This window comes from Primulina eburnea, chromosome 14 (genome assembly GCF_022965805.1).
Source record: "Primulina eburnea isolate SZY01 chromosome 14, ASM2296580v1, whole genome shotgun sequence".
NCBI lineage: Eukaryota > Viridiplantae > Streptophyta > Magnoliopsida > Lamiales > Gesneriaceae > Primulina > Primulina eburnea.
Window position 1 is genome coordinate 26,702,799 of NC_133114.1, and position 22,546 is coordinate 26,725,344.

Below are 22,546 nucleotides of genomic sequence, written 5' to 3' on the forward strand. Positions count from 1 at the left end.
TTTTGAGGGGAGGCTATGCTGCCCGGTGCAGTCTGGGGCATTGATATGCATGGATCCCACATGGAATCATGTAGGGCTCTTGCATATATCACCACACCTGGTGTAACACTGTGGGGGATAGAATCTCCCCAGTTTTGAGTTGAAGTCGCAGGTAACAGAAGTACGAAGTCAAGTGGAAAACTTGCAGACCACACATTTATCTTTTATTGTGTGGGACAGTTTATAGGTTTAAGGTTTGAAAAAAAAAGATGAAATAGAGTGTTGCCTGCCACATTTGTCTTTCGCACAATCCATGAAAGGCCAAAGCAATTAGCTGTTATTTCTATAAAGGAACGAAAGAATCATTCATTTTATACAAATGCTAGTGATATTGTGATGATAAATACAATAATTAGTTAATGAGGGAATGTTATAAATAAGCATACAAAAAATTTGTATAATAGAATAATATAACGGTATGCGATCTTCCTACCATCTATCTCCGCCTATTTGGCAAATTATGGCACTTGCTGCTATCATCTGGACGAGCATCAGATATACCTTCACTGCTTTGTTTATCAACCGATTCCGGCTCATGACGACTATTTTCTCTGAGGGAACCTGAAGATACGCGGCCAATTCGTCGTTCCTGCATTCCGAAAACTTAGTTGCCGGAGATATTCAAAAACAGGCTTGACGATAATTCTGAAAAAAACAAGAACAAAAAATAAATAAATAAAGGCATACATCACGAGAAAGTAAGTCTTCGGATTCGAGCATGTGTATCACATGACCCATTTTAGGCCTCTTCTGAGCATCGGGATCAACACATCGAAGGGCAACCAAGATCACACGTTTCAGCACTTTTGAAGCAGGTTTTTCAGGCAACTTAGGATCTATTACTTCCTCAGATTTCCTGTCACTCACCATCATTTTCAGCCAATCAACTAGATTAACCTGCATTTTATCGTTTGAGATGTTTAGAATTTAACAATCAAGAACAAGGACGTATTAAGTGAAAGAAAATTGAGTATTTTGGTTGTTAAAACTTTTACCTCTCCCGGTGGCCTATTATAATCAACAGGAGATCTACCAGTTATAATCTCCATAATCAGTATTCCAAAGCTATATATATCGCTTTTTTCATTCAACATGCCAGTGCAAGCATATTCTGGTGCTACATAACTTGTCAGCCATGGAAAAGTAAGTCAATTTTTTTCATATTGATCATTTGAAGTGGGGTTAATACCACAGAAAGCAAGCCAAAAGAAGTAAAATGTCACAAATAAATAAACTAACCCAAATGTTCCCATAACTCTAGTTGTCACGTAACTCCTCTCCGAATTCAGAAGTTTAGCAAGCCCAAAATCCGACAACTTCGCATGCCACTGACGGTCGAGCAGTATGTTGCTGGTCTTGATGTCACGGTGAACTACCTTTGGTTCTAAACCCTCGTGGAGATAGGCCAAGCTATCACAAAGAATAACTCAAAAAATAAGCCACAAAAAGACAATACCTTCTATGTGATCCTAAGAAAATAAAAATAAATTGTATAACACTCTATCCTACATCAGAAGGTCGAAGAGGTGTGAGTGTAATAGATTTACATGAAAATGCAATGAGCTCTTTTTTTGTGAAGCCAGTGAAAAGCAATTGTGAGCGAAACTCAGTGTGCAGAATCTAGTTAAAACGGACCAGGGTGTGACAGTCTACCGTACCCTTTTGCCGTCCCTATGATTATGCCCATCCGAATTTCCCAAGACAAAGGGCTAACTTCCCCAACATCTCCATGAAGCCACTGGTCTAAATTTCCATTTTCCACATATTCATAAACAAGCATCCTACATGGAACAAAAGAATAAATTGAAGTAACAGTCGAAACAAACAACTAACAAAATGTAATGAAATGCGGAAATACCTGTAAGCTCCTTCAACACAGTACCCCAGAAGTCTTACTAGATTCTTATGCCGGACACGTCCAATTGCTTCCACTTCCACCTTGAACTCTTTCTCAGCTTGACCCCTGCAATGCATCAGCAGCTCAAGTTTCAGCCCTCAAGCAAACTGGGAACTACACATGCATATGTTGAAAAGTGTATACCTTCCACAATTTGAGTCAAAAAGTAAAATATTTTTTGTAGTAACTACAAGTGTTGTCGCCCTCTGTACAAGATAATATTTACCACATTTGTAACATGGAACTTAATTCTTACTTGCAATTCCCTAAACTTGAACTCATTAACAATGATGTTTTTGAGGGGTAAGACTATTAGAAACAATTTATCCCAAAAGCTCGAGCACATAGAAATGTGGCTCGATAATAATTCTATAAGCTAATATGCCTCAGCTGGTGTCAACTAGAGACTGATAAACATATATCCGAAATAGATATCCAAAGCTTAACACGGCTTATTGGTCAGTATCAAGCGACAAAGGCTCATTAAAAAGAATTCAATACTAACTCAATGAAAATTAAAGGAATGCTCCACATTTCTGCTTGGCCATGATATTATGTTAGCAATCAATATTTCCAGAGCTAGACATCACGAGAACATACAAGAGCAAAGGCAATCCAATCCTTTCCTCAAACTAACACCAAAATAATAAGTGGAGAAAGTCGTATATCCAAGATTACTGATAGCGAACAGATTCGCAAAACTTATTCACAGTCACACTGGCTACAGTGTAAAAAGAACAATATTGGAAATCAGATGACATAAAAAAATTTCCATACCGATTGTTCAATAAATTCTTGATGGCGACCCGAGTATTATCGGCCAGAACACCATAATACACGATACCATATCCACCTTCACCAATCACATTTTCGTCAGATAATCCATTCGAGGCGGCCTCGAGCTCTCTCAAAGTATACCACCTTCCCCAACCCAAATGCGACACCTCTGGCAACGACCCGCTGCCTCCAAATGAACCGGTGTCAGCTCCACTAGTAGCCCTACTCTCGCCGCTCGATGCCCCCTTATCAGAAAACACCACTCTATGCTCAATTTTCCCCATATCAATCTGTATCTCAGCCTGAAAATTCCAAAAAGACGAGAAAAGAATAAGCTATTATTTGGCACGACACTGAAATCACATCTTGACTGTCAAAAAGCAACTCTAAAGCATATGGTTAAATTTAAAAGAACAAATTTTTACGTCATTGGAAATCAAATTTCAGAGGATTGTAAAAATCTTATTTGACAATGAGGTTTCACAGGATTAAAACTGTTTTAATAAAAAGCAGAGGAACTTCCGCAAAAAATAAATGCTAACATGATGAATATGGTTTACCATTAAATGCCCAGTTAAACTCCAGATCACTCAATAAAAAAATAAAAAAAAAAGAGTCCAATTCTAGATCTCGATTGCAGAAATACCTGAGGTACAACTGGCCGGTGCTCAGCGGCGGAGTCATGAACAATCTCCTGGATTTCCTTGGATACCACCGGAGTAGCCTCGCCGGCGCCGGAGAAACTTCCTAGACGGCGAGTTTTGCCTTTTCCACCGCTTCGGCGGCGCGAGGCTGTGATACAGAGTGATAACAGGAAGAGGATAAGCACAATCACAGCTCCGACGACTATCCCAATCACGACCCCTAGATGTAGGCCAAAGATCGAGGTTCTCTTCGACAGCTGAGCGTCAACAAACGCCGTGTTGTACACAGACATGTTAGCTATAAAATCAACCAGCGCGTGTATCCTTACGCGACTCCCAGTGTGTTACTGTGCGTAGTGTGAATCTAACGAAAACCCATCCATGCAAAGTTGAATCTGAACGGGATTGCATAAATCTCGGTTTCCAAGAAAAGGAGATTCATCGTAATTGTGTGTACAGATTACGTACATAAATGTATGTATGTATACGTCACTCTATCAAATCTGTCGCCGAGTATATGCCTTTCCATGCGGAATGCGAAGGGATCGAAGGAGTTTCGGTGTAGAAAAACACCAACAACACGAAGGTATCGCCGCCGGGAATCGGATAGGTTTCCGCCGGAGAATGGTTTCAGTGCGTTAGAAAGAGAGGACGAGGGAGAGAAGTGGGAATCTAATCTATGTACTGAATGGTGTCTGTCTGAATGCGTCTTTCATCATCACTCGCTGTAAAAGAAAACGTTTATAATTTTTCTTTTTCTGTGGAAATATTAATAAATAATTTGTATAATTATTTTTTTAATCCAAACAAGATTCTAATTCAACTATAATCGAATCTATTTATAATTAAAATTATCCAAAACTAACAATTTTGAATTTTATTTTGTTCAGGAGTTTATTTTTGGACTTTTCCATATTGATTATAAAACCTTAATGATATCTAATTTATTTTTGGGCTTGTAAAACCTTAATGATATCTAATGATTATAATGGGAATAACTAAAATTGATACTAAACTATAATTTATTGAATAATTGAAAGATAGATGAATATAAATTATCAAAATTGAAACTTCAAGTTGTTTTATTCAAAGATTGCAAATCACTCCTAAATATACTATCACATTTAAATTTGAGAAAATTGTAATTTTAAGCAGGTAAGTATTTTAAGCAGGTAAGTTGACGTGTTTTGAGTTCTAGTCAAATAACCTACTAAAGTTTGATTCTCATCTAATAACTTTGCTTTTTTGTGTCTTTTTTCTCTGAAACTACTAAATTCATAGAATATTAATTATTTAATATTTATATTCTTCTTTGTGGTTCATGTTAGAAGAATAAAATTTATATTACACATATTAAATATAAATAAACAAAAATAAAAATGCAAACTTTTTTCCTGTCATTTTAAAATATAATCATGAATTGTAATTTGAGTAATATGAGCTTAATTTTCGCCACATGTGACACGTATGAGAGAAACATAGTTAAATACACCATATTAGATGGATTTGGTGGTTAATGGGAAAAAAAAAAAAAACCAAAAAAAAAAAAATTTACTCAGACTTTGACAAATTACAATAGTAAAATCGAAAACAAATCATGATTGAAATTACAATTTTCCGTTCAAATTTAAAAGATCTTCAAAAGCCATCGCTTGATAGTGTTCGATAAATTATAAACGCAAACAGAAAACTTAAATTTCAGTTTAGATCAATAAATAGAAACTTGAATTTAAATTCAAATAATAAATATTCAATAGTTGGCACGATGCGTCACTGACACTCCAACACAAAACTATTAGATATGTACACTAGTGTACATTGAATGAAGAGATGGACCTCTAAATTTTGAAACTATTTTGTTCATTTCCTTAACTTTTACGATGTGCTATAATAATCACTATTCACTTCACAGGTTAAGGAATCGGGAAATTGGCTTTTAGTCTTTAGCCGTCGATTTTTTTTGTGTTCAGTCCTTAAGTGTTTTTTTAGTATCATATTTCTACATGAAGTGTATCATATTTTGTATGAGATAGTACCACAATTTTTTGGGTAGAGAGTCAACCCAAAAAAATGTTTTGATTGAGGATTTTTCATCAACTTCCCCTTAAGGAATCATAATGGAATATACGTGTAAAAAATTTCATATGTATCATGTCTGTGTTATATACAACCAGTGGCGGAGCCAGTATTCTTATTTTTATCCAAGTTAAAAAAAAATTGAGCCAAGTTTGGCCTGATATTGAGAAATAGAGTCTCCATATTATAAGAAAAACCCTAGCCGTCTGGGCTATCGCCCGTGTATACAACGTCGATATATGTATGTATACACAAATTCGTATTTTAAAGTTTAATTATGATTTTAATTAAAATGGTAGAAAATACATTAACAAAAAAAAGGGTCAAATATAATTGAGACTGTATAATTGAAATATAATAACCAATTCGTATTGAAACATAAAAAATTCAGCGAACTTTAAAAATAGGTTGGCGCAGTGATAAAAATTAAAAAGTCCTGTACGTATTAAGTGCGAAATAAATGTCCTTAAAATTCGCGATTGGCTGACTAGCTAGTCGCTAAATAAATATCCACTCCTCTATCATTTTATTTAAATTAACATTTTATTTTCCTTCTCCCCTTTTTTTAAATATTTTTGTAATAAAAAAATTAGATTTAATTTTCTAACATATATTCTCGAAATCATATGGACTGGTTGTAATTACTCGAATATTACAAATGTATGAACTTCGAAAAAGTCCAAAAATATAGGCCATGTTGTCTTCATTTCATTTTTACGATCAAAGGAACATATAATTATTTATTCCTTAAATACAAAAATAAAAATAGTAATATGAAGCCAAAAAAAAAAAAGAGTAAGTCTCTCGTGAGACCGTCTCACAAATTTTTATCAGTAAGACGGGTAAACCCTACCGATATTCATAATAAAAAGTAATACTTTTACCATAAAGAGTAATAATTTTTAATGAATGACCCAAATTAGATATCTGTCTTACAAATACGACCCGTGAGACAGTCTCACACAAGTTCTTGCCAAAAAAAATGGCCGAAGTTATCTCATTTCCTTGCTTTAAGAAATATAATATTTTTTAAAAAAATAAAGAAATTTACAATTTTAAAAACCATACATTTGTACCTATTTAATTTTGAAAGAGTAGGACTCATGTGAGACCGTCTCACGGATACTAATCTGTGAGACGGGTCAACCCTACCCATATTCACAATAAAAAGTAATACTTTTAACATAAAAAGTAATACTTTTTCATGTATGACCCAAATAAGAGATCCGTCTCACAAATATAACCCATGAGACCGTCTCACACAAGTTTTTGCCATTTTGAAAATACTCTTCGGAGACACGTTACATATTATTATCAAGACTGAAACATTTCCAACAATTATTATTTATAAAATTTTCAAGTCAATAAAATATAGCCAAAGGTCCACTAAATTCACCGTCCTCCGCTAATAGAATAATTAAAAAATATAAATGTAGGGGCCAAACCTCAAAAACAACTTTTTTTTTTTTAGGTTGAAATACATTTACTTATGCAAATAATCCTTAGGAGACCTCAATACCTAATTAGCATTGGGGGCAGAGTTTAACTTGTATGGATTGTTTAGATTGATAGAAATCCACCAACCCCAGTCTCCAGTGGCGGAGCATATTCATTGGCATCCGGGCTAAAACCCAGGTGACCCAATTTATTTTAAAAATTTATGTGTAAATTTTGAATTAATTTTATATTAGTTCAAATAGATCAATTTAAAATATTAAAAAATTATAAAATTTAAAATTCTAACTCGGATAGAGTCGTATTCCTAACTCGATCATTGTCGGTTTCTGTCATGAGTTTAGGGAATTTATTTAAAGAGAACGAAAAAGAAACCTAGATCATTAAATAGTAATTGAATATTTTAGCTACTGTGGACAACCGATAAGAATTATGTGTGAGGATGCCTTGCGAAGCTGTCTAAGTTTAGTGGTTTTTGGTATGGTATGCTTTATCCCTAAGAGAGATGTAAATGATCCAAACCAAGTCGAACAGTATCAGGTTTGAGTTTGGTTCGTTTAAGTTTAATTCAAGCTCGAGCTCTTGATTCGAGCTTTTATCATCTGGCTTAAGTTTGGCTCGTTTAAGATTGAGCTCGAGCTTTATTCGAGCTTTTATCATCAGGCTAGAATTCAACTTGTCTTGAAATTACTAAGCTTGTTAAAAGCTCTAGTTCGACTCGTTAAAAGCTCGTTTATCATGTTAATCAAGCCGGGCTCGAGCTTGTTTATTAATAGCTCGTTTATGATATTTAACAAGCCTGGCTTGAGCTCAGCTCATTTTCGAGCTCGTAAAACATACAATTGAGCTCGAATTTGAGCTTGATTCGAGCTTGTTAAAATTAAATATAGCTATGACCTAATTTTATATTAGACATAAAAATTTAACTTTTATTAGTACTAATATTTTTCTTTGTCAACTCAACAAATGAGTCAAGCTCGAGCTTACGAGCCACCTAAACGAGCCGGGTTCGAGCTCGCGAGCCTATTAACGAACATGTTTGCGAGGTCACGAGCCGAATACGCTTAGGCTTGAGCTTGGTTTGATTAATTTGTCGAGCTCAAAATCGAGCTTGAGCTTGGTTTGATATGATTAACAAACGAACTCAAACAAGCTTTTTATCGAGCCGAGCTCCGTATAGCTCGCAAATGGTTTGGTTTGTTTACATCCCTAATCTCTCTTTTTTAAAAAATAAAAATAAATAAATAAAAAGTAGTTACTTAAAGTTGTAAAATATTTGGTTTTGGTGATGAGTAGGTCTTTTGTGAGACGGTCTCACGAATCTTTATCTGTGAGACAGATCAACCCAACTGATATTCACAATAAAAAGAAATATTCTTAGCATAAAAAATAATATTTTTTCATGAATGACCCAAATAAGAGATCTGTCTCACAAAATACGACCCGTGAGACCGTCTCATACAAGTTTTTGCCTTTGGTGATTACCAACCAACTATTTTTATTTTGGAAATGATTGATCTGAGTAGTTTATAATCAATGTTTTTTGTTGTATCATTGGAAATGGTTACATGTGGTCACCTACATGGCAAAAATTTGTGTAAGACGGTGTAATATGTCGTATTTTGTAGGACGAATATCTTATTTGGGTCATTCATGAAAAATTATTACTTTTTATGTTAAGAGTATTATTTTTTATTGTGAATATCGGTAGGATTGACTTGTCTCACAGATCAAGATTCGTGAAACCGTCTCACAAGAGACCTACTCCGCCTACAGACATGTTAAATGGTTGCAAAGAGGCATGAAAATATATGTTATGCGATCTTTTCGATCTCATCCGTGAAAGCAGTATGGCTAGTTTGATCTTACCCGTGCCTCAGCCTTGAGTTTTTGTGTCCGAGCAAGATCATGACATTTGTTAAAATATTACGCATGTCATGATCTAGCCCTGCAGGATCGACAAAACCCTATTTTAGTTTGGATCAGTATTTATATCAAAGTAGCATATATAAATGTATAAGTTGCATAAATTTTATGTGTGACCAATATATGATATTATATGAAATTTTTATATTTACCTTCATATTTGACATTTATCTTAGTTTAAAAATTATTATATATAAATAAATAGATGTCAAATATATTAAGCACATAGAAAATAAATGCAAAAAACTCGATAATGTTTTTAGAGACATCGAAATAGAAAGATCGATTAAAATTAAATTTCCAATTATTTCTAGTATCAATAAGAAAATATCACATGAAGAAAATCCAATGTAAAACAAGTGCAATTGTCTCCTACATATTGTCCTACACTTAGAGATGTCAATGGGGCGGGTATGAGGCGGGTTTGGCTAAATTCAAGACCCTCTCCATGAAAAAAATTTTGATCCATTACCCGCCCCACCCCGATTAAATATCTTCGGACCCACCCCACCTCGAATATGAAATGGGGCCGGGTAGACCCGTGAGACCCGAATTTTTTTAAAATAAAAAAGTAATCTTTCTTCTCACATGACTGAATTATGAAACAGACAAGCCTCTAAATACAACATTGTGGAAACTTAATTCATGTCTTCGACCACACTTAATAATAACAAACAAAGTATTTTCACGACATAAAGAATTACATAAAAAAAGAGTTACTAGCTCTCCAAAAAAATCTTGACATCCCCAAAAAAAGTCATAACATTATTTAAACAGATCAATATAAAATCAGTGAATAGACAATATTTAAGTCTACTAAGATGAATATCAACTATTCTTCCACTATTGCTAAAAGAAGATTCAAATGCAACAGTTGACATAAGAATAGGTAAGATCGTTATAGTTGATGCGAGTTACTAAAAAAATGAAAATTAATAAAACTAAAACCCTAGAGTATTTATATGCACATATATATGGGACGGGTATTATAGGACCCATGACCCGCCCCATATCCGGACGGGTCTGAAAAATTGGATCCGAGACCCACCCCATGACCCATTTAGTATGTCCAAACCCACTCCATACACACGGGTCCATTGCGGACCTGGGTAAAACCCGGACACATTAACATCTCTACCTACACTTCGTCCTGTACATTTAAATTTAGTAACAAAAAATCTTAATAAACTATTACTCAAATTAACCATCATATTCTCACTTCTTAAATTTATTATAATCCGACAATATCTAGCATTTATGGAAATATAGAGCTAAAACTAAAATTATTAAATTAGAAATTGTTGGTTCAAATAAATTTTATTTTATTTTATTTATAAACTATAAGACTATATTAAATCTATGTTTTAAATATATATGTGTACACGTACATATTGATATAATTTATTAAAAAAGAGTAAAAACATTGATTAAATTTTAAGATATCAAATTTGTATTTAAACTAATATACGTATTGCAGAACCTATATTATTAAACAATTGCTTCTCCGTCTAATGGAACAATATCAAATTTAACTAAAATAAGTTATATGTAATTAAAATTATAATAAAATATTACAAGAAATATTTGATTATGGATTTAAATTTTTTAATTTGTTATTAAAATTCTTAAATCTAATTTTTTTTTAAAAAAAAAACTTTTCATAACCAAATATCAATTTATTGTAGAAGTATTACAATAATATCAAATTTCAACTTCTATATTATCATTACCCATTTTAAGCTTAATATATAACATCATTTAAATTATTTGGGCGAAACACGATAAATTCAAACATATGAAAAAATAAACAAAGATAAAAGATATTAAGTAAACGAATATCACATGCATGTTCAATCATCGAATATTTAATTTAAATCATATTAACTTGATGAATCCATACATTCTTGCAATAAATATAAAATATTATGTAATTTTTTAAAAAATATAAATTATTATGTAATTTAAAACAAAACTCTTAATTAGACGATCTCATGAGTTAATTTTGTGAGACATATTTTCTATTTGAGTCACTCATGAAATTTTTTAATTTATATTATAAATATGTATATAGTTGACCAGTCTTATGAATAAAGATATGTGATTAAATATTGATAATATTTTATTATTAATAAGAAATTGAAATGTCCATAATAAAATATTAATAATATTTTATTATGTTATAATTAATTTTCTATTGTAATAATTTTAGTTATATCTCTATATGTCCATAAATACTAGATATTAATGTATTATAATAAAGGCAAGAAGTGAAAGAAACATTAATAATTAATTTGAGTAATAATTAATATAATATATTTAGATACTAAATTTAAATGCGTACGTATTACAAAGTGCATAATAATGGGTAAGAGAGGATTGCACTTGGATATAAAATAAGTCGATTTTTATTGGCTTTGATAATCAAAATACTTAGTTTTTATATATGAAAACACGTCGTCTCAGTTTCGATTTGAAATTTAATAACATTTCATACATACATTTGTCATTATACCAAAAGCAATAGAACTTAAATATAATAACCATATAATAACTTAAATCTCATTTTTTGATCCCTCTCTTTGCAAAAATATGTATTACCTTCCAACTATTTAAAAAAAAAATTATTTTGTCACTTTTATATTTAATAAAAATAAATAAAATGAAATGAATCCACTCCATATTATTTAAAATATTTCAACAACAAATGTATAATAATTTCATATGCCCCTTTTCTAATTGAACGTCGTTTTTTTTTTTAAAAAATAATAAAACCAGCTGAAGATCATTGTTTTAAAGAAAGTAGATCGAAGCTTGGTACGAAGTCACATATGAACAAATGACTTTTAACCTTAGTGCTCGCAGTGCCTTCTTCTTTGGACAACTTGGTACGCGTAAAATTATATTATTTTTTATGGAGTTGGTGGTTCTTAAGAAAGATAAGCACGCTTTTTTGCCATTTAAAATTAATGGCTCATCGATAAAGTTAGACAAACTTTATTTAGTTTCTAATTGCTACCGTCCTTTGAATATATAATACTAAAAATTGATATGATCGGACGATTCTTTTATTACGTAAAAATTTGTGAGAGACGATATCACAAGTTGTATTTTTTAAGACCATATCTTATTTGGGTTATCCATGAAAAAGTATTACTTTTTATGCTAAGAATATGTTTGGTATGATTGATAAGCAAATAATAGATTGTTAAATACATGTTTGTCTCATTTTTTATGTGTTCAATTAATCATGAAGCTCATGATAAAAAAAACTTATTTGGGTGAAAAGACATCCATTGTTTTCGGAGGACTGAGAATACAATTCCTAAAATATAACATAAATTACCATTTTACCCACATGATTTTGAAAACATTGCTACAAATATCATTTTATATATCTAATTGTCATCAATGTTAGTTTAGGGTATTTTTGTCTCAACAACAAAAAATGTAAAATTTATCATTCTCATTAAAATCTTACCAAACAAAACATTATTCATCACTACACATTATATATCATTCCCTTAAGTTTTGTCATCAATCCAATTAGTTATCCTATGTATTACTTTTTATTGTAAATATCGATAGGGTTGACCCGTCTCACAGATAAAAATTCTTGAGACCGTGTCACAAGAGACACACTCTCTTTTTTATTATCTTGTATTTAACTTGAGTTAAGTCGTAACAAAATAGCTGTATCCAATAACTATTCATCTTCTTCTTTTTTTTGCGCGGTAAATATATATTCATTATTTAGGTGGAAATTTTTTGACGTAGTAAAGATATCTTTAACAAAAAAATTTCAAAATTATGTGTTCATAAAAACATATTCAAAATTATAATTTTCATCACGCTTGCACAAGGTATGAGTTATGACACATTGTTTGTGACATACCCTGATCTAATCTCACAGTTGGACGACTACACAATGGACTCTATAAAAACAAAGGTAAATCGCTCTTCGTTTTGTGAAAATTAGTAACTCAAATTGTCATAAAAATTCATCATAAGTGATTTTAAATTTGATTTTTAAGTCATGTGAAATAAGCATATTGTAAGTTCGAATCCAATAAAAAAATTACGTGTAGATCTTGTATTGAACAGATAAAGACCTAAACAATGATTTGTAAATTAACCACTCAAATATGGTTAGAGTGTGTTCGATAATGAATTCATCCCGTTGCCATGTTTGAAGTTAATACTACATGCATGACATTTGAAGGTTCATCCAAGAAGCAATTAAACTTTCTACTCATGATCGGCTCGCTTGAGTCTGAAGTGAAAGATACAGTAAGATATTGTACGGTATAAATTACCTAATATCATTTTTATTTTGTAAGTTCAAAAATTTAAAATATTATAATTTTTATATCAAACTTAGGAGTTTCTAAACTCTTGTCGTCCCGGTCTTACAAATTTATTTCATGAGCTAAGTCGACTTGATTAATAATTAAAATAAAAAATTATATTTTTTCATTAGACAAATCAGATTGAAGATTCGTCGTACAAATTTGTTTCGTTTGGTGATTTTATAACAAGGGTAATTTGCCATTCTATAATCCGACAGGCGACAGCTGTAATTTGGTTACTTTAGGATCAATTACCTTGCCTTCTTTTCTTTTTTTCCCTTATATTCTTAACGGGCCTTGTATAATTTGGTTTGGGTGTTAATAATTCGTAGCCCATTAATAAATTACAGTCGCCCGGATGTCATTCTTATGTACATACTCGAAGCCTCTTTTTGCGTTCTTTACAAAGTGATTAATTATTTGATTCTTAAAATATACTTGCAAATGCTATGATCGTGGTGATTATATATCGTTCCTATATATATTGCTAGAAAAGTAAGATTTAGGCACAAATTGGAATACAATTGTCACGGTCTATATATGTGTATGCGTTGGTATTTGTACTAGTTTGTCCCGTACGGATTGTAGATATTCGTTCGAAGAATATTGATGGATTTGAAACGATAAATCGTAGATTCTTTGATTTTTTTGGTTGAACTAAATTAAAGTGAATTTGAGATCCAATTTTCTCAAATTAAACATTTCTCTGAAATGAAATTTTCTACATTAATCGACTGATTCATGATATACCTGTAACGTTCTTTTTTTTTTTTTTGGCTACCATAGCATCGATAGGAATATTATTTTACCTATGCCCATATATATTATTCTATCTCTTATTAACAATATTAGCAATATTATTTTACCTATGCCCATATATTATTCTATCTGTTATTAACAATATTAGCAGTAATAACACAATAAGTAATGAGTAATGACTTAAAAAAGCCTCGGAGCTTACGAGATCAACCAAATAAGAGTAGGTCTCTTGTGAAATAGTCTCACGAATCTTTATCTGTGAGACGGGTCAACCCTACCGATATTCACAATAAAAAATAATACTCTTAGCATAAAAATTAATATTATTTCATCTATGACCCAAATAAGAGATTCGACCCATGAAATTGATCCATGAAACCGTCTCACAAAATGACCAAACAATCGTCTCAGAGTCTGACCTAATAAGAGGCTTGATTTTATTTTTATTTTTTTAAAAAGATATTTTAAAAAAAATTGCAATACATGTAAATAAGCCCAAAGATTGGCCTGATAACGATAAGATCACAATCACAATATGTGGGCCTTATTGTGAAGACATTTTTATTAATGATGAACCAATTAAAAAAGCTCGACTCAATAAGCAAACAAATCAATCTTCGTAAATAATCTTTCTTCTCTCACGTCTGTAGTAGGTCTGAAACCGTATCTCCTTCAATCTCACGTCTGCAGTATCTCGTCTCCACTGCTTGCCAGTCGCCAAACATCCCGCCAACAGCCTCGAAAGGACTCATTTTTTATTTTTCGCCTAAGACCTCGTTCAACATAATAAATGGGTCTATTTAGTCAACACACTCTCCCACTATGACAGACAGGTGAGTTCGAATCGACATCTCCACCATTCCATAAAAACAAAAATAAGTGCGCAAATATCTTTTTCATGGTCAATCCTTCCAATCAAACAAAACTTAAATTCAAGCTCCGAGTGCTCATGGAGTTCAAACTCTATTCTTGATTGTGACCTTGAACAAGCACGAGGCTGCTAGGTACTTCGACGCTTGTAGTTCATTGAACATGTACATGTTTGACTTTAATAAAGCTTGTTAAAATTTTTCCGCGCGCGTCCAATGTCTCTATATTCAATAATGGAGTAAAAAATACACTCAATTTTATAATAACCAAGCGTAATCAATAAAGATGAATTTAAAATTAAAAGTTAGGGTCCGATTTCAGCAAGTGTCACTAATCCAGACGCAGGTTCCGAAATTACCCTGAGCTGGAAATCACAAATAAGATCGTTAGGAGGGGGCCAGGAGGATGTCCTGACGTAGTCCCTCCGACGCTCAAGTTAGAGAACGATGATATATGAGGAGCATCCAAAAGTGCTGCTGAAAACAATATAGTGAATAGCATAACTGAACAATCAAACCTGATATTTATAAGAGGATATCTAGACCTTGAAAGAAAAACAACCGCCATCCTTTTTCCTCTCCCTCTGGTGCAACCTTGAGTTGACTGCAATTATGCTGAAAATATTGGCAGTCCTTTTAATGTCCTGTCGCATTCTATAATTGAATTCTGATTAATCTTCGCCGTTCGGAGTGCTAAAGTGGTCACATTTGGTTAACGTGTATAAAAATATCGAAACTAAATTATAGCAACAAATTTAAAAATCTTACAATCGAAAATACTTTTGAAAACGATGTAATTATCATTTTATAAGCCCGAAAATATTGATAGAGTTTTAATAAGTAGAAATTATATGTAACATTTCGAGTAACAATATGTGTACAGAGATTACGATGTGGACGCAGCGTATAAGGAAACCTCTAATCAATTTACGATTGGCGGGGTGGTAAGAGTTCACTGAAGGCAGGAATGGTACTAGCGTTTGGTATGACGATTTTTAAGCCTCAGTCGGTGATCCTCGCCGAACTTGGAGCGATTGCTGCTGGGATAAGGGTGGTGCAGGAGCATAATATTCTCATTAATCACATTAACTCGGATTCTCTTCTGGCGTTGGCGGTGCAAGCAGTGTCCAGAGGAAGATCTGAGTTATGTTGGATCTTGTGCGGAGGATATTAGACGACTTTTTGAGCAAAATGGCATTCGACATCTCTTTCATGTTATGTGCTAATACGATTGTACATGCTCTAGCTTCTTTTGCTATTTTTTCTCTCGATCCTTTTGTTTGGAAGAATGAGAGTTTTCCTTATTGGTTCGTAAAATTTTGTCTTCTCTTAATAAATTTGCAAGTTTTCCTCAAAAAAATGTGTACTATCAATAAAAAATTATTACAATATATATATATATATATATATATATATATATATATATATATATATATATTGGTTATGGTAAAAAAATAACTCACTGTATATATATATTGATTATGGTAAAAAAATAACTCACTAAATTTAACACAACTTATATATAATTAAGAATATTTTTAAATACTAGAATAGAATCCTAGCTTGAGTGGGATATGATTTTCAATATTTTTAAAAATAATTCCCTCGATATTTTTTTTTAGAAAAATCCCTCGAGATTTTATATTTTTCCCACTTTTTTTTTCTAATTAATCTAGTTTTGTGGTAGACGATGAGATGGAACTGAAAATTCTCGAATCATTTCGAAACACATGTAAAAATGAGCAATGATTATATATATATATATATATATATATATATATATATATATATATATATATATATTAAAAAAAAAAGAAGGAAAGAAAGAAGCGTGTCATTTAGCCTAGTAGGTATCTAAAGAGGTTGAGGCACACGTGAAGCACGCGGACAATGACTCTAGGATTTGCAAAGCCACGAGCCCCCGCATAAATTATTCATTTTTATTTTGTTTTTCAATATTTGTCTCAATAATTTCCGTTAATGAAAAATATATTCGTTTTTCAAATGGTTATAATAAACACAAAAGTTCATATATAAAATTTTAAAAATCTTCAAAATATATAATTTTGTCATAAATAAATAATTTCTTCTTAAACCTATAAATTTCAGAGGCCATTTGAATTAAAAAATAATATTCCATCTATTCAAAAATTTAATTTTTTTAGCATACTACATGTAATCATCATAAAAATCCGTAGAAAAGAAAACAAAAAGCATGCAAAGCTAAAGTCCCTTTTTATACCATTTATTGATATATATATATATTTTATAATATGTATGAATATTAAATTCTCCTTAATAAATGATTTGACATTTTACATTACCACCAAAACGCATTTGGAGTATTTGATAAAGCACAATCGTGTTCAACTAGTATAAACACGCGGCCAAAGAGTGGAACATGCATGTAAGAAATACACTCGGCGCATTAATATTTTCAAGAAGACGTTAAAAATAAAAATAAAAAAATTTAAGAAAATATATATATATATATATATATATATATATATATATAATAATAATAATAATAATAATAATAATAATAATAATAATAATTTATATGCCCTTTTTTGAAAAGAAATTATTTTGGTTGTAATAGTACACAAAGTTGAATTCTTAGTTAAATTAAACTTTTTGAATTGTCTTTTCATTTTTGAAATACTAACCTTCAAGATGAGTTGCGAACTAGCTAGAAAGAAGTAAAGCAACTATTGATCAAGTTGCCAAATGACGTACACATTTGTTGCATGAAGCATGCGGAGTAATCTCGGATGGAAGTGTGCAAGCTTTTGACTTGATGCAAAAATGTCAACTTGCATCCTTTCTCAAACGAAAACAAGTACAACTTTTAGCAGCGATTCGAAATTTTTGACAAAAAAACGATCATTTATCTAAAGATTTATAACTTTGCCGAATGCCCGCGTGCTACCAAGATCCCAGATTGAGACGAAATCACATGTTCGAAATCCAATTGCGACAGACTCTTCGCAAACTCAAAAAAGAAGAAAAAGAATTGAAATAAATTTATCTATAAATTAAAATATAATATTTTCACACTTATACCAATAATTGGTAGCTATTATAGCATATATCTGTACTAGATTTACTCTTACTCCAAATATCATTATAATTTTTTATGATTGGGAGTACGTACTTGTGGATGGAGCCGTGCTTCTTGCCGGATTTCTAAGTCCACTAGCAAGTAGACGTAGTAGTATTACAAAAAAATGTAATATACGTCACACTCACTTCAAATTCTCCCTATAAATAACATCACATTCCCTTAAAACATTCCCTCACAGAATACAATATCATTCCACACAAAAAATACAATAAAGTTCCATTCAAAGAGAGGAATTAATATCACTTGAAATGGACTCCGGGGCGCCACCATCTCGCGGCGGCAACAATTCCATCAGGGCGGCGATAATGGCTTTGCTGGTGGTGGTGTTCGCTGGGTATCTTTTTTTGTGGATCATGATGCCCACCAATCCTTATAGATTAACTTGGTTGCCGAAGCTACGAAAGGAGACCGCCTCCACTTACTTTGGAACAAATCAAGGTTTGGTGAAAAAATAAATTATAATTTCCTCCCCCCTTAATTTTCACGTGCAGAAACACAGATGAGTCGAACTTAATTATAAATACCAGTAGCTTAAAATTGCATGGAGGCAGACTGATGCTGGAATTATAGTTTGGATTTGCAAAAGTTTTATAAATTCCATGATTATAAGTTTGAATTAATAAAATTGTTTTTAATACAATTTAATATTCAATGCTAAACGAAGTGTTTTTTTAAGTTTAAATTAATTAAACCTAAAAAAAGAATACAGGTGTCGTCGCCATGCATGTATATGTAAAGAAGATCAAAGCCTTCATTTCCTTGATATTGGTGTCACCGAAGAAGAAATGAATTTATAGATATTATATATATTTGAATATCTTTAAATTAATTGTAAGTTTATTTATTTGCAGGCGCGACTTATTTGATCTACACGTTCCCCATGTTATTCATTGCTGCATTGGGCTGTGTGTATCTTCACTTGGGAAAGAAATCGACGAATATTCACACCAAAGGGTAATTAATAATAGTTGTATTATTTAAAAAAAAATTATTACTCGAAAAATTTACATAAATTCCGGGGCATATGCAGAGTATCTGCTATATATTATCATATTATGATAAATACAAAAATTTGTTTATAATCTTTTACTTTTCTGATAACTATTTTTTTACATTACAACAATGAAATAGGTGAAAATTTCGATTTACAGAAGTATGATCTTCTTATTATCTGATAAATTCTAATTTTAACTGAGGTTAAAGTTATTAATGGTATTGTATATAATTGAATTTCCAAATATGACATTTACTACAATTCATCATACTAAGCTAGCTTCTCCACGGAGTAGAAGCTAGTCAAGATTATTTGGCATTCAAACTATGATATTAATTCCAAATATGATTTTATGCATGTGATTATTAATTAATGTATACGTACAAAACTATTTCATATTAATAATTTTCTTAACAACATTTAATTTTTTTATTAAGCTTAATAAAATTTACATGTTATAATCAATTTTTTGAACATCATTATTTATTTATTTTGGTATATATGATAAACATGCAGATCAAAAGGAGAGCATAAAATGGCAGTGTGGAAGAGGCCACTGATAATAAAGGGATTGGGAATTATCTCTCGAATTGAGCTTGCATTTTTTGTAATGTTTATAGCTCTTCTTGTCTGGACTTTCGCCAATTATTTGAGTATAAGTTATGCAAAAATTACGCCTATGTCGGTAGCAAAAAGGGGAGAAAAAATGTAAGTAAATTATATATACTCGCACGTCGCGCCACACATTCTACATATTCACTTGTAAAAATGAATCACTATGCATCATGAAATATATGCATAATTTATTAAGAAAGTGCATGCCTGACTGCAGGTGGGAAACGAAGCTAGAATATGCCGGGTTCTACCTCGGACTGGTCGGGAACATAGCCCTAGCGTTCCTATTTTTCCCGGTGACGCGCGGGTCATCGGTGCTCCCACTTTTCGGTCTTACGTCGGAGGCCAGTGTGAAGTATCACATATGGTTGGGGCATATTATGATGACCCTTTTCACTGCTCACGGCGTTTTATATATTATATATTGGGCTGCCACACATGAATTATCGGAGGTAACTAACTAATTAATTTTCACATATAGTTGATTAGTAACAAGAACCAATATATATAGTGACTTTTGCATTGCTCCAAATCAAAATTTAGATGCTGGCATGGGAGAAAACTGGCATATCCAACGTAGCAGGAGAGTTATCTTTGCTAGCAGGATTGGGCTTGTGGGCTACCACATTCCCCGGTATAAGGCGAAAAATGTTTGAGCTCTTCTTCTACACCCATCACCTATACATTTTATTCATGCTCTTCTTCGTACTCCATGTTGGCATTAGCTATTCCTGCATTATGCTCCCCGGATTCTTCCTCTTCATGATCGATCGCTATCTTCGGTTCTTGCAATCAAGACGAAGCGTTCGTCTCTTGTCTGCCAGGGTTCTGCCTTGCCAAACAGTTGAACTCAGCTTCTCCAAAAGCAAAGGTGTGTATATATTTATATCATCCATCTAAAGTTGAAATAAAATACGTCTTGAAGTTCAGATAATTTGTATGAGGGCTACCTCAGAATCTAATAATACACAGTTTATCTCCATGTTTTGGAAGAGGATTAATTAATCCAATTTCCTTATTACCAGAAGGGTGACTTGCCCTGTACTTGTTTCACGGGAGGGTAATTAGCTAACAAGTTTTCAAGCGAGAAAATGCATGAAAATAATTGCTATTTACCCTTGATAATGTATCTTTTAGCTAATTAGCCCCATAAGGTTAAGATATGTACATGGAATTGTCACATGTATATATACAGATGAATAATGTAATTTCTTTGTTTTGATATATTTTTTGGACAGGTTTAAGTTACAGCCCAACCAGTATCATGTTTATGAATGTGCCTACCATTTCTAAGTTGCAATGGCATCCATTTACCATAAGTTCTAGCAGCAATTTGGAGTCGGATAAACTTGATGTCATGATCAAAGTTGAAGGAAAATGGTCCGATAAGCTCTACCAGATGCTTTCTTCGTCTTCTTCCCTTGATCGTCTCGATGTCTCGATTGAGGGACCTTATGGACCTGCTTCAACTGATTTTCTAAGGTATATAAGATATATATTGTTCCAATGAGCCATTGTGGAATGATCAATAAGTTTGGGGAACATCACTCTCTGGTTTGTTGTTTTCGACTCAAAATCTTGGTTATGCCTCATTGATGTTGATAAAACTTGTTTCTGCAGCCACGACTTGCTGGTGATGGTGAGCGGTGGAAGTGGCATAACGCCATTTATTTCCATCATCCGGGAGCTCGTTTACGCAAGCGAGACTTTGAAATGCAGGACGCCTGAGATTCTCCTCATCAGTGCATTTAAGAACTCAAACGACTTGACCATGCTCGACCTGATCCTCCCGATTTCGGGCGCCCCATCAAAGTTTTCCAACTTGGGTTTGCAAATCGAAGCCTATGTTACACGAGAAAACGAGCCAACCGCGCAAGAAAACAAGGGCATCAGAACCTTATGGTTCAAGCCTAATCCACGTGATGCACCAATAAGTCCAATCTTAGGCCAAAACAGTTGGCTCTGGCTTGGTGCCATAATCTCGTCATCCTTCATAATCTATCTTATTTTCATCGGTATTTTGACTCGATACTACATATTCCCCATTGATAAAAATACTAATAAGATTTATTCTACTTCCTCAAGAGCCGTGCTGCACATACTATTCATATGTATCGGCATAGTTATATCATCAACATTGGCATTTCTTTGGAATAAGAATAGAAATTCGAAGGAAAGTACACAGATTCAGCACATGGAAGGGGCGACACCGATGGCTACACCGAATGCTTCGTACCATAATGCAGATAGGGAACTTGAGAGCTTGCCTCAGCAGTCAATTTCTCAATGTATCAATGTGCATTATGGTGAAAGACCAGATATTAAACGTATGTTACGAACTTCTTGGACCAATAGCATGGCCTAATCTTATTAACAGTTTGGATTTTCAACTTATAAGTTGTTCATTTTTTGTAGGACTTTTGTTTGAGCGCAAGGAATCAAGCGTGGGAGTTCTCGTTTGTGGACCGAAGAAAATGCGACACGAAGTCGCGAATATTTGTTCATCTGGTCTGGCAGATAACCTGCATTTTGAATCCATTAGCTTCAGTTGGTGAAACGTTTTTTCTCGCTGTTTATGGTGGTCTTGATTTAAAAAAGGAGGGCATTTGTAAATGTTTGCTTGTTTTTATGTCTTTAATACTATTGGGTCCTTTTTCTTGTTTTGTTCTCTTGGTTGAGTGATCAATATCAAATTCAAGTGTAAAGGGGAAGACTTGTGTCAAATGTCCTTCCTTCTTGTAACATAATATTAATAATAATCCTTTTTTATTCTCCATATCATACGGATCAATCTCTAATTTTAACTTAATTTTCAGAAATTGAGCATATTTCAACACTTTACCTACCTTGATGTTGATTGATTGTTAAACACTTGGGTGAAAGTCTTGCATGTTTGAAGTTTTTCCAATTGCGCCTTCGGTCTCTTTTACATGTTACATACCCAATCATTGTATCAAAGCTTGATTTTTTTAAGAAAATTTAAACCATACAACAACCAAACTTTAAATTTCATTTGTTACCCAAA

General features: G+C 32.6%; 2 protein-coding genes across 2 annotated transcripts; one reads left to right on the plus strand and one right to left on the minus strand.

Annotated features, from left to right (window-relative positions):
* Positions 1 to 293: 293 nt before the first annotated feature.
* LOC140811887 (probable serine/threonine-protein kinase At1g01540) lies at positions 294 to 4,071 on the minus strand. The gene is made up of 8 exons (XM_073170010.1): positions 3,360 to 4,071; positions 2,714 to 3,015; positions 1,898 to 2,002; positions 1,698 to 1,820; positions 1,279 to 1,449; positions 1,035 to 1,164; positions 727 to 936; positions 294 to 628 (listed from the first exon to the last, which is right to left on the minus strand). Exons 1-8 carry the CDS (start codon positions 3,648 to 3,650, stop codon positions 476 to 478), a joined length of 1,485 nt encoding a protein of 494 aa, XP_073026111.1. The 5' UTR covers positions 3,651 to 4,071; the 3' UTR covers positions 294 to 475.
* Positions 4,072 to 18,069: 13,998 nt separating this feature from the next.
* On the plus strand, positions 18,070 to 22,299 carry LOC140812203 (ferric reduction oxidase 2-like). Its single transcript, XM_073170425.1, has 8 exons — positions 18,070 to 18,350; positions 18,764 to 18,866; positions 19,423 to 19,614; positions 19,739 to 19,973; positions 20,065 to 20,392; positions 20,760 to 21,003; positions 21,142 to 21,848; positions 21,937 to 22,299. Exons 1-8 carry the CDS (start codon positions 18,161 to 18,163, stop codon positions 22,074 to 22,076), a joined length of 2,139 nt encoding a protein of 712 aa, XP_073026526.1. The 5' UTR covers positions 18,070 to 18,160; the 3' UTR covers positions 22,077 to 22,299.
* Positions 22,300 to 22,546: the final 247 nt, after the last annotated feature.

Excerpts from the sequence above, each read along its gene's own strand:
- LOC140811887 (XM_073170010.1), bottom strand. The coding sequence starts at position 3,650 with ATGTCTGTGTACAACACGGCGTTTGTTGACGCTCAGCTGTCGAAGAGA. Across the intron at positions 3,016-3,359 it reads ACCGGCCAGTTGTACCTCAG|GCTGAGATACAGATTGATAT; the intron begins GTATTTCTGCAA and ends TGGAATTTTCAG. Across the intron at positions 1,165-1,278 it reads AGAGTTATGGGAACATTTGG|TTATGTAGCACCAGAATATG; the intron begins GTTAGTTTATTT and ends ATGGCTGACAAG.
- LOC140812203 (XM_073170425.1), top strand. The coding sequence starts at position 18,161 with ATGGACTCCGGGGCGCCACCATCTCGCGGCGGCAACAATTCCATCAGG. Across the intron at positions 19,615-19,738 it reads GCAAAAAGGGGAGAAAAAAT|GTGGGAAACGAAGCTAGAAT; the intron begins GTAAGTAAATTA and ends GCCTGACTGCAG. Across the intron at positions 21,849-21,936 it reads TGAAAGACCAGATATTAAAC|GACTTTTGTTTGAGCGCAAG; the intron begins GTATGTTACGAA and ends CATTTTTTGTAG.